Below are 12554 nucleotides of genomic sequence, written 5' to 3' on the forward strand. Positions count from 1 at the left end.
GGCAAAGATTTTTGCACATGTGACTAAGGATTTTGAAATGGGGAGAAAACAGGATAGTCAGGGTGTGTCCTAACTGCAATCATACATATCTTTTACAAAAGGCATGCACAAGATTTGACACACAGAAGAGAAAGCCATGTGACCATGGAGGTTGAGATCAGAGTGATGTGGCTACAAGCCAAGGATGGCTGGCAGGTACCAGAAGGTAGAAGAGGCAAGGACCACATGCACCCCTGCAGCCTCCCCAGGGACCATAGCCTCGCGAACACCTGGAGTTTAGCCCAGTGAAACTGATTTTGGGTTTCTGGCCTCCAGGACTGTGAAACAGTAAGGTTTCTATTGTTTTCAGCCACCAAATTTGTGATAATTTGGTACAGTAGCCACAGGAAAATAATACACCAGCCAAAAATGGAGCATTTCTAGCACCAAAATAATTGCAGTGAATCACAGCATATAAATTGTGTTTTTAAACCACAGGCTCAAAATGATACCAACACTCTCCACAAAAATTTGTCAATATCTAAACTATTCAGTGTTCTAAAAGCTGATAATGGGAAACAACTTCAGTGGAATAATACAGGTATGAAAATTTTTTGCTTTATAAAAAGATGTGAAGGATTTGTAGAATTAAGAGGTCTCCATGGACACCTGGGTGGCTCAGTCGGTTAAGCGTCTGACTTCGACTCAGGTCATGATCGCACGGTTCGTGGGTTTGAGCCCCACGTCGGGCTCTGTGCTGATAGCTAGCTCAGAGCCCAGTCCCTGCTTCTGACTCTATGTCTCCCTCTCTCTCTGACCCTCCCCTGCTCTGCCTCTCTCCCTCAGAAATAAAATATTACAAAAAAAAAAGGTCTCCATTTTGCAGTTCATTATGAAATAATACCAACGATCATCAATGACTGCTAAAATCATTAGGAGGAAAGTAAATAAATAAGTAAACAATAAAAGATGTATGTACTTCCTGGTGGGATGCAACAGGAAATACAAAATACCAACTATGACATTTTCTTGGCAAAATTCCAAACCTGTATCTGCTCAAGATTCTAGATCTAAATACCAGTTTTTAAGAAATATTNAATTAGGTGGTAAGTAAATAAATAAGTAAACAATAAAAGATGTATGTACCTCCTGGTGGGATGCAACAGGAAATACAAAATACCAACTATGACATTTTCTTGGCAAAATTCCAAACCTGTATCTGCTCAAGATTCTAGATCTAAATACCAGTTTTTAAGAAATATTGGGGGGAGAAATATGTTAAATGAGAAGAACTGATGGGATCCTATAAACAGAATCCACAATGTGAGGAAAAATGGAGAAGGAAAAGACCTAGCTTGTTCAACAAATTGAGAAAAAGGCAAAAAAAAAAAAAAAAGTAGACGGAGAAATTTATAATTAAAGATTTAAGAGAGTTCAAGTGTTACTGTTTCTGTAAACCTTTAATACAGTCCTTGAAATAGAACTAATTCCTCACTTCAAAGCAATCCTAACACATCCAGAACATGACACTCCACTCTACCCCTTTCATCTATTTCAGCATCCTCCCCTCCCCTTCTGCCTTACTCAGATTCAATTCCAAGGTCCGTCAGGATCTCTCTCTTGCACATAACATCAGATCCTTGCCCCTCTCATACTCGCTTGGGTAAATCCTACTCGATATGCCTGTACTCTAGCAGCTGAAATGTGGATGAATGGCTGATTTATTTTTCGACTCATTCTCCTCAATGTCATTGGAACCTCTGTGCTGCCTGGCAATTTTTCCCCTTGGTCTGGCTTCTTTTCCAGTTTCTAATTTGAAAAAATTATACCTTATCCTCTTTCAAACACCTCCAAAATCTCCATCCTTGTGTGATAAAATCATCCTGCTCTGTATTTCACTGAACGAAATAAAGGTAATCAGAAGAGAACTTCTAAGACATCTAAATGGCCCATAAACATATGAAAAGCTACTTAATATCATTAGTCATCATGTGCAAATTAAAACCACAACCTGATACCACCACCACTCACCAGAATGGTTACAATGACAGGGACAGGGTGTTCCTCAGACATTGTGGGGTGGGCTCCAGACCACTGCAGTAAAACAAGTATCACAATAAAGCAGGTCATATAAATTTTTTGGTTTCCCAGTGCACATAAAAGTTACAGTTACACTATATTGCAGTCTATTGTGTGTGCAATGGCATTATGCCTTAAAAAAAATAAGTACAGACCTTAATTTGAAAATACGTTATTGCTAAGAATAAATGTTAACCATCATCTGGGCTTTCAGCAAGTTGTCATCTTTTTGCTGGGGGAGGGTCTTGCCTCAATGTTGATGGCTGCTGGGTGACCCGGGTGGTGGTAGCTGAAGCTGGGGTGGCTGTGGCAGTTTCTTACAATTAGACAACAGTGAACTTGGCCACGTCATGGACTCTTCCTTTCACAATTTCTCTGTAGGCTGTGATACTGTCGGATGGCATTTACCCACAACTTTTTCCAAAACTGGAGTCAATCCTCTGGCTGCTGCTTTATCAGCTAAACTTATGTACTATTCTAAATGCTTTGCTGTCACTTCAGCAATCTTCACAGCATCTTCACCAGTAGATTCCATCTTGAAAAACCACTGATCACTATAACAAATATAATAATAAAGTTTGAAGCACCTCAAGAATTACCAAAATACGGCACAGACATGGACACAAAGCGAGTAAAGGCTGTTGGGAAATTGGCACCAGAAAACTCCCTCAACAAAGGATTGCCACAGCCCTTCCGGGGGTGAAAAACGGAAACACAATTCAGTGAAATGCAGTAAAACAAGATGTGCCTAGAGTCACAAGGAAGCAGATAAAACTCTCACACCTTGCTAGTGGGAGCTGAGTCAGTGGATCATGTTGTAAAACTACATGACGGTCTTCCCTTAAGTCTAACACGTGTACACTCAAGGGCCCTCGAGCTTCTCCCCTAGATGTGTACCCAACTGAAATGTATACGTGCTCTCTAAACAACAGGTTCCAGAAGGTTCACGGGAGCGTAACTCTCAGATAAAGGCTGGAAACAACCCAAATATTCATCAACAATAGAACGGATAAACTATGGTGTAGTCCTATAATGGAGTATTACACAGCAACACAGATAAAGCTAATAATATCGAGTTGAAGGAGGCATAAGCAAAAAAGAATATAGTACTTACAAGAAATGTAGAAAAACAGGCAAAACCACCTGTACGGTGTCAGGACTGTAGTTTTCTTACAGCAGCTTCAGTGGTGACTGGAAAGAAAGGGTGCTGGCAATGTTCTGTTTCCTGACTTGGGTTCTATTAACACATACTTTCCTGTATGTGGATTATGCCTCAGGTACAAAGTTAATGCAAGAAGAGAGAAACCGAACTCCACAAACTCCCTGTGCCTCATGGACCCCTCCATGTGCTTCTGAGCCCCTCGACTGGCCTTCACTCCTGTTACCGTGGGTGAACTGCTCTTTGTGCTTCCAGCAGACAGGATTTGCCCCTGTGCCCATCTCGTTCCTGCCCCTCTTCTCTTGACTGGATTTTTCCCATCAACCTACAGACGTGCTATCACTTTTCTCATTCCTACGACAAACTTCTCAACCTTCAGTTCCTGTAGTTTGTCACCCTCGTCTTGGGCTAGAGCAAAACTCAAATGATTATATGTCGCTGAATCCAGATTTGTTCTAATACCCTCTTCGAATCACTCCAGTCGTGTTCTCACCTCCACATTCCACAAACACGAATCTTCCCATCCAGGTCACCTCCACACTCTTCAGCCCAGTAGCCACTTTTTCATCCCATCTTCCATGATTTTCAGCCTCTTCAGGCTTAGTCATCAACTCCCTTAGTCATCAAGTGATCCCCTTCCCAGATCACTTTCTCCTTCAGGCTTCCAAACCACTGAGCACCCAGGTCGCCCTCTACCACACCAGCTGGTCCTTTCCAACTTTCTGTTACAGTTTCTCTTTACCTCCCTGGCCTCTCATTTTGGAGCTCCCCACAGCTCATCCAGGTGCTTACTCTCTGTCCGTGTTAGAATTCTCCTTTGGGACTCCTATCCAGCATCAGGTGCACACCGTGGAAGTGGAGGAGCACCAGCGAAGTGCCTTCAGCCCAGACCTCTCTCCTGAGCTCAGGTTCCTGACACATCTGTCTCCCAGCATCTCTACCCAGATGTCTAACAGGCATCTCCAATTTTACGTGTGCAGCATCAGACTCCCCATCTGCCCCTAAATACCCACTCTTTCACCGGTTTCCAGTCTTGGTTAACAGAAACTCTAGCTTCTGACTCCTCACCAGGGCAAAACCCTTGGAGACGTTCTTGACTCCACCATTTCTCTCATTAAGAAACTTGGTCTGTCGGCAGGTCCTCAAACTGAACCTCCAAAGCATTTCCAGAATCTGACCACTCTCACCACTTCTCCTTGGTCTAAGCCACTGGTCTAAGCCACTATTGCTAGTGCCAGGATTATTGCCATCACCTCTCCTAACTGGCCTCCTTGCTTCCCCTCGCTCCCAGCCGGTCTGTTCCTGATGCAGCATTGAAACATCGATCAGATCAAGCGAGTCCTCAGCTCAAAACCTTCCATGTCCTATTTCACTCAAAGACAGATTCCATGTGATGGGTTACGAGGGCTTTCACGGCAAACCCCTTCTCCCTTGTACCGTTACCTCTTCTTCTTTGTCCCCCCCTTTCCTCTGCCCCATTCACACTAGTCTCCTTGCTGCTCCTCTAACATGGCAGACAAGCTCCTGCTTCAGGGCCTTGCAACCTTTTCCTCTTGGCCTAGAATGCTCTTCCCCCACTTCTCCTCATGGATCGTTCCTTCATCGTCTTCAGATCTTGACTCAAATGTCACTGTTTCATTAAAGGCCTCGCTGAGCACAGTCTTTACCAATGTTAAGCACTCTCCCTCTCCGAAGGTCTCTATCACTTCCTTCAGTTTCTCCCTAGCACCATCTCCTTCCAATATACATGAATATTACTTATCTGTCTGCTGTCGGTTTCCTGCTAGTGTGTGAACAACAGGAACATGAGGATTTCTGTCTTGGTGACTGCTATATCCCCAGTGTCAAGAACGATGCCTAGTAAATACTAAGAGCTTCGTTAATATTTGTGGAACGAACACAGCAGTTACGTCAGTCCCTGTCATATACTCAAGCTTCATAGAGATAGGAACCATATCTTTTTTTTTTTAATGTTTTATTGTTTATTTTTGAGAGAAAGAGGCAGAGCACGAGTGGGGGAGGGGCAGAGACAGATAGGGAGACAGAGAATCTGAAGCAGCTCCAGGCTCTGAGCTGTCAGCACAGAGCCCGACATGGGGCTAGAACTCATGAACCACAAGATCATGACCTGAGCCGAAGTCAGCCGCTCAACCAATTGAGCCAGCCAGGTGCCCCGGAACCACATCTTAACCATCTTTGTAATAAATGACTGACTAAATGGAAGAAAGAAGAAGAACGGATCTTCAGTACAATGAAGGTACTTAAGGCAGGCAATGCATTCAATTGTCCTTTCCATGTTTAATGCAAATACCTGATCTCCTCCAAATAAATCAGGTCAGCTGTTTCCAAACAGTGTTATCAACTGCCTTTTCTTCCTTTCTTAAATTTTCATTCAATCAAGAGCAAAGATTACAATAGGCAGAGTGTGCAACAAGAATCCGGTGATGAAATAATGCTTACCAAATCAACAAGAGGAGATATTCAGACCTTGAGAGGTAATACAAACATTGTTGCACAACTCACCTGTGATTTTTCTTGTCCAAAGAAAGATTAAAGAAACAGGTACGACTTGGAAGGAAGGAAAAACCAACAGGTATGTTGGTTTAATCATATGATTTCTAAAATACACTAAATGAGGGAGAAATCTGACCCTTCTGATATGGAGACTTCATGTTATTAAATAAAGAGCACCTCCTGTTCACCTGAATATATTTCTAGGGAAAATTTCAGGGCTTGGAAAAGTCCAACAACTTGTTCCCCTCCAAAATGAGAAGTTCACATTTTTATCTTTTTAACATATATTAAAATGTTTCCATGTATTTCACATGAAAACTTACAGAGGAAGTTGACTATGAGGCCAAAGACCTGAGTTCTTTTCTCAGAACACATGCACACAGGGGAGATTTTCTGCCCACTTCTCACAGCAGCAGGGTCCGCTTCCCAGCCCCCTCAGAGGAGAAACAAGGACAGTCCTGAAGGCTAGTCGTTGGAGAGGTCCATGATCACCACTGCTGGGAACAGACATCACACGGCTCCTCTGCTGAGCACATAACTATTCATCATCCTTGCCAGGAGCAAGGTTGAGCAGGACTTGATATCACAGAGTAGGTAAGGAGGAGTGGCAATGCCCATCACCGCAGGAGTATGACCTTACAAAAAATAACAACTTAGAAATAGAAAATTCACTGTGTTAGACACAATGATAGCTATGTCAGAGTACATGGGTTGCAGGGAAAGCTGTGGGAGAAAACTTGATTAAGCGAGTCATAATCAGAAAGGCACACATTAGTGACATCATAACATTAATGAGATCATTAAAATTACACCAATTGGGGTCTAAATCCCTTTTCCAGAGCAATTGTACACAGAAGACCAGCTGCTCTGTGTGTAAGATATGCCTATCTTTTTATATAATATCCCTTTCCATCACAGAAGAGTATGACTAATAGCCAGTTGCCTTCCAATTGCCTGACGCTTCTCTCTGGAGCTTCGGAAAGGAATCTTTCATTGGGTAACGTTTACTGTGGGTGGGGGAGAATACACACCCAAGTGTCTTCCCACAAGGAAATGGATAAGCTACAGAGCCACAAATAGTGACCCTTCTATTCACATACTTAAATAAGACTTTTGACTAAAGACGCCTAAACATGGAATACCCAGACTTTCTGATTTAGCTAGACAATTCTAGTTCATTCTTGTTTCCCAACATGATTTTTTTTTTAAGTAGGCTTCACATACAGCGTGGAACCTAACACCGGGCTTGAACTCATGAACTCGAGATCAAGACCTGAGCCAAGATCAAGAGTCAGACCCTTAACTGACTGAGCCACCCAGGCGCCGTCCCCAAACCCTCCCCCACTAAAATGTGTTCCAGTTTGGACAACAAATTATATGGTGGCCTTACCTAAATCTCTATCTTTGTTATCGAACATTAAGCCTTGGGTGTGAGGCTAGCCAAATTAGTGCTGTGATTGTCCCATAGGTTTATGGGTGGTCACACTGGTCAGATCACCCTTTTTCCTTGATCGAGAAGTCATGAATCTGGCAATGTAAACAAAACGAGGAGGGCTTTGAATAATGAAAGGATCCGCTCTGTTCCTGTCTATTCTTTTGAATCTGCTATTTATATACTCAGCTACAATCAACTTTGAAATAATGGAGATTCTCTTGCCAGCCACTGGGGATTTTAAAAGTCACAAATGGTTATGAGAAAAAGTCTCACACTATTTTTTTTTTCTGGCTTATTAGACAAAATGTAGAGGCAGGACTTTGAATCAAGAGCTATTTATTTTTAAGTTAATAGTACAAAATGCCCTCTTCCCGTTAAAGTCCCACCCTGCCCCCGACTTCCAAGCCCAGAATTACCGGAACCAGCATCTCCGCAGAGTAGAAAAGCAGATAGCAAGCAATCATCCGAAATCCGGGGTCCCTTGCCACACTTCCGTCCCTCATTCTCTTAAATAACTGCTTCTTATTCTGACTCTGTGAGAACATCAGTGGGGGAGCTCTTAGGAGTGGGGTGAGTGAATGCCCAGTGTTCACCCAGGACGGCAAGTTGCCAGGGAGGAGATCTACTTACCCGCACTCCCATAGCAGCCCCCTAACTTGGGCATGCCACGGAGTGCAGAGCCCTGGTCTCCCACCCCACACTGTCCCAGCACATCCAGAGTATGTACGCACATGTTCCTGCCCCATGGGTAGCAATTCTCTTATGGTTTATCTCAGAGGTCAGTCCCATAGATGGCCTTATAACGTAAGTACTCTTCTAAACACTGAAGAACATTGTCATCCACCTTTGGGTCAAACTTGTTGGCCAAGAGGTGATGGTTTTGAAGAATCCAGGACAGGTCTCCAGTCCCATAAATACAGACAGACCGTTGGTGGATTCCAGTGCAAGGTGCATAAGGTGCCCCCATACTGATGTTTCCCTCATGGCCCTGCCATTTGACCAGCCTGGCAATGGCTGCCATATCTGAGCTGTGAAACTTGGGGTGGTAGGGAATAGAGCCAGGCATCCATGATGCACGATGAAGGGTGGCCCATAGATGCTCATCGGGGCTATAGGTGTCTTTTGCCCATTCAATCAGTTGTCGGGACTTGGGGTTCTCTAAGACGTGTCGGACAAAGTCTCGAGAAGCTACAATATAGGCATTCCCTGTGAACATAGGTATGTTATTAGGGGGAGGATCCTTCATCTTGTTGGTTACGTACAATTTGTCTTTTGTCTCATAGTGATATTTCCAGCGAGTCCTTTTGTATGTAGTAGGTATTTCTGACTCCATACTGTTCTTCCCGTTCAACATTTTGAGAGCCAGGACCATCTCGGCATTGGTCTTTATAGGAAAGTCTGTCCCACACGTATTTAGTAAGTACTTCCACGGCACTGGGCTCTGGAGCAAGTCTTCCATACAGTTCAGGTCAGCCTGCACCCTGGACCAGGAGGCATAAACCACCCGAACCAACTTACTGGCCATGAAGACATTTGGGAAGCATGAAATGATTGCCTTGACCGCCTCTTTGAAACTTTCTGGGGATTTCTCATCCACATGGATGCAGTATATGTTCTGCGGGGCATACACAGCTCGGAGCAATCTTTCAAAGTTTTCTATCTTCTCATGGACCACCATAGAGTATGCAATAGGGAAGTCTAACTCTTCTTTGCTCAGAGGGAACCGTATGAACTTCCTTTCGGCCTTAAAGTGCTCACAGTCTCTGGTCATATTAAGGTAGTCAGTGTCTGTGAAAGGCTTCCGCTTGTTCTTGTTCTCCAGGTTGTCCAGGACAGCCTCGATCACTGCCTGCCGGTCCCCTCGGATGATCCCAGAACAGTTGATGGATCTCTTTGCTGGAAGTTTCAGGGACTCGTACAAGACTTCTCTACAGTGCTGGCTTTGAAAATCTCTGGACTTCAGATCCAGGGAATCAAAGTCACATTTCAACCTGAGACAAAGTCTCAGAGCAACAATGGCCAGCAGCATATAGCAGCCCAGGGCCCACAGGTGACGCTGCTGGTAGAGTGTCTTCTTCCACCAAACCATCCTCACGGAACGAGAAACCAGTAGAGGTTGGGCGCAAGGAAGGAGGAGGATGGAATCCTTGGACAGAACAAAATGCCTTCAATTACAAACTAACCCTGAGCGTATTCATAGGAACATCAAGTGCAACTCCAAAGTGATGGCAAAAATACATTTCTTTGCTAGACAAATATTCTCGGTAAAGACCTGCCGAGGACTTACACCTGGCCTGTTGACAGGGGTCTATAACCTGACTCGACAAACTGGCTGTGCGTGCTGGGATCAGAATCTGGCTCCACCTCTGCTCCAAGAGAAAAGAAAGGAAGCAGAACTGAGCACCTGTTGACTTTGAGATGTAATTAGTAAGAGGAAGTCCCCACCCACCCTTCATTCCTCAGTTTCCCCTGACACGTGACTGCCCTGTTCCTAAAGGGGCTCTTCTGTAGGGCCTAGAATTTCTAATCAGTGTAGAGAGACAATGAGTCTGAAATTCAGACTCTCAGCACCTGTTCTAGAAATCCAAAGATTTAAATCCTTTTAAAAGTACATTTCTCGCTCTTGTTTGGTGATTTATATTTGAGGATGCTTTCACTACATACAATTCATTGCTTCAATGTGATATCTAGTCAACCCTTTTTTAAAAAATGTTCTTAAACAAGTACAAAAAATGGGATACGATTCAACAAATGCATGGTAATCATTCATATAGATAATTCAATCTATCCAAATTTAAAATACATGTGCACATAGAGACACACAAAGCTATATATATATACAATATTTAATGAGTGCTTTCTATGGGTCACAAATATTTTTTTACATTGCCCCAGCTCATCTTCACAACATACCTTAGGCCTCTTTTTTAGGTAGGAAAATAGAAGCTAAATAACTTGCCAAACATCACATACACTGTAAGAAGCAAATATGGGGCTCTTCCCCACTCCCCTTTCCCCCAGGGTTTTTTTTGTCCACAAGCCTTAATGCTTATTCTACCTCCAAACCACAGCCACTTTTTAAATAATACAGTAGGGGGTACTGAGTACCATCAAAGAAAACCAGATGATCTAGGGGGGAAATATCCCTGAAAGGAGAGAGACAAAATGTGACAAATCCTCCCAACAATGACTGTTTTCCCTTGTTCTGTTCTCTTTGTAAGTATAAGACTGTGTCCCGCCTGGTCATAACTTTCGTGGGAATCTAAGAGGAAGCAAAAATGAAACATGAAGAAAATTCTCACCTTTTTAATAGCTTTGTCCTTGCTTAGGAAAGATCACTTGTCAAGGTGTGTTTGTATCCAAGGAAGGTTGGTTGGAACCCATGGAGGGAAATGTGAAGACCATATCCCCTTCTTTCGATGCCTCCGAAAGAGACCTTCTGATATTCACAGGATGTCCGAGAACAGTCTCAGGCTCCGCCTCGGCCTCTGCAAAGGAGAGAGCAGCAGGTGACTCCATCCGGCACCTTCCAGCTTCCTGCTCTCAGAAGGAAAAGCTGGCTCCCATATTATCATCCAGGAGCACATTCTTGAAGACCAGTCATTCAAGGAGGTGAATAAGGCAGGGAGAAAAAATGCTGGCAAAATCTGAGAGGGCAAGCAGGTATTTCAACCAGAACACCCCAGTTCGTAAGCATGCTCTTCTGCCACGAAACCGTTCATAAAAACCTGTCGATGCTCGCACAAGAACTTGAAAGCTCCCCCTGCTCCCTTAGTGAGAAACCACAGATACATGGAAACGGTTATGCCCTTGCCTTCTTCTGGCCTGGCATCCAAGTATCACTTCCCTTTTGGTCCATGAACATTACAAGAGTAAAGCAATAAAAGTACTTTTTTTTTTAAATAGTTCTTAAACACACACACACACACACACCAGTTTTTTCCTCAAATGGCAACTGCTAAAAAAATCCATTTTTCTGTCACCCCATTATTGTTAATAATCTGTAAGTTATAGAAATGCCCACAGGGTTCCAGACTGTAGACCTCACTCACTAATGTCTGAGTCTAGNGGAAGGCAGAGATAATGTTTCTCAAGAAGGCTCCACGCTGTCAGTGTGGAGCCTCATGCTGGGCTCAAACTCATGCACTTGGAGATCGTGACCTGAGCTGAAATCAAAAGTCAGACACTCGACCGACTGAGCCACCCAGGTGCCCCGCACTCCTATGTCTATATAGGACTTCTCATGGATGGCTTGCCCAGAGTCCTGCCTTCTTTCCCATAGAAATTACACCATAGAGTCCCTCAGTGAAAGAAAATATCTTGAATGTTTGATTTTTAAGGTAATCAAAATAGGGATCCACTCTTATTTGCTAAATATAGGGTAGTATGACCTTAACAAATTGGAGATACAGTTTGTTGAGATAACCTACACATTAGTCATACCAACTAGGAAGTAGCTGCAGGCGCACTTGGGTTTTGGCAAGTCAGAGCCGGTCCTGAACCCTGGCTCTGCCACTTTCTAGCTGTGCAACCACCGGCAGGGTCTGTAGTCCCTCAGGCTTCAGCGTCTTCCTCTGCGTAACTGGGAGTAACACTGATACCTGTTTTATAGGATGGTGGCGAGGATTAAGCGAGGTAAGATGTATTAGAAACTTGACTTAGAAGCCGGCACATGCAGCCCCTTGGTGAAGGTTACGGGGGCTCCGGGGCCAGCCCACAAAGGCCCATTTGACACACAGAATGGCTCAAGGAGGGTAAAAATCGCATTCTTTAACTCTGGACCAAGCAAAAGTGTCCATGCGGTAATGTGGTCCGATGGGGAAACCAGAGAAAAGACCTGAAATTGTCCCTTTCTCTGTGCCCTGAAAGAGCCTCAGTTGGAAGCGGTCAGTGTTGGCCCCACAGAGATGAAGGATGGGCTGCAGCTGACAGTGGGGAAGTGCAGGAGACGGACAGGACGGATGCAGGTACCGGGAGGTCACGAACGGGTAACCTGCGGAGTAACCTCGGGCATTCGGGGTGGTCGCGGGTTCCATGCTTTTAAGTCAATGCATGTCTTGAAGAGAAGGCAGAGCACTGCCAAGAGGAGAGGCCCAGACTCAGGGTGCCTGGGAACCAGGCAGTTTTCAAGGCAGGAACCCAGAGCCGGAGTACAAGGCCCTTCATTAAGGTCTCTTTTACCCCCGCTGAGACCAAGGGGCAGAGCCAGATGAGCCTGGACGCAAACATATGCTAGAGTTCACGAGCACAGCAAGGTATTTAGCACCGAACATGATCAGGGCACTCACTGCCCTCAACTGTCACAAAGAGGCACGCCTGGGTGGCTCAGTCGGCTAAGCATCCGACTTCAGCTCAGGTCACGATCTCACCGTTTTTGGGTTCGAGCAC

General features: G+C 44.4%; 1 protein-coding gene across 2 annotated transcripts; it reads right to left on the reverse strand.

The window, feature by feature from the left end:
* Positions 1-7544: 7544 nt before the first annotated feature.
* On the reverse strand, positions 7545-10501 carry GCNT3 (glucosaminyl (N-acetyl) transferase 3, mucin type). 2 transcript variants are annotated; one of them, XM_077748836.1, is made up of 2 exons: positions 10469-10501; positions 7545-9312 (listed from the first exon to the last, which is right to left on the reverse strand). In XM_077748836.1, the coding sequence occupies exon 2, from the start codon at positions 9253-9255 to the stop codon at positions 7939-7941; it is 1317 nt and encodes a 438-aa protein (XP_077604962.1). In that variant the 5' UTR covers positions 9256-9312; positions 10469-10501; the 3' UTR covers positions 7545-7938. The 2 variants fall into 2 exon arrangements, with proteins under 2 accessions (XP_077604962.1, XP_077604954.1); XM_077748828.1 differs by lacking the exon at positions 10469-10501 and having other exon boundaries at positions 7545-7699; positions 7898-9288.
* Between the last annotated feature and the right edge of the window lie 2053 nt (positions 10502-12554).

Source organism: Crocuta crocuta, unplaced genomic scaffold, assembly GCF_008692635.1.
Source record: "Crocuta crocuta isolate KB4526 unplaced genomic scaffold, BGI_CrCroc_1.0 scaffold130, whole genome shotgun sequence".
In the NCBI taxonomy this organism is placed as follows: Eukaryota; Metazoa; Chordata; class Mammalia; order Carnivora; family Hyaenidae; genus Crocuta; species Crocuta crocuta.

Excerpts from the sequence above, each read along its gene's own strand:
- GCNT3 (XM_077748836.1), bottom strand. The coding sequence starts at position 9,255 with ATGGTTTGGTGGAAGAAGACACTCTACCAGCAGCGTCACCTGTGGGCC.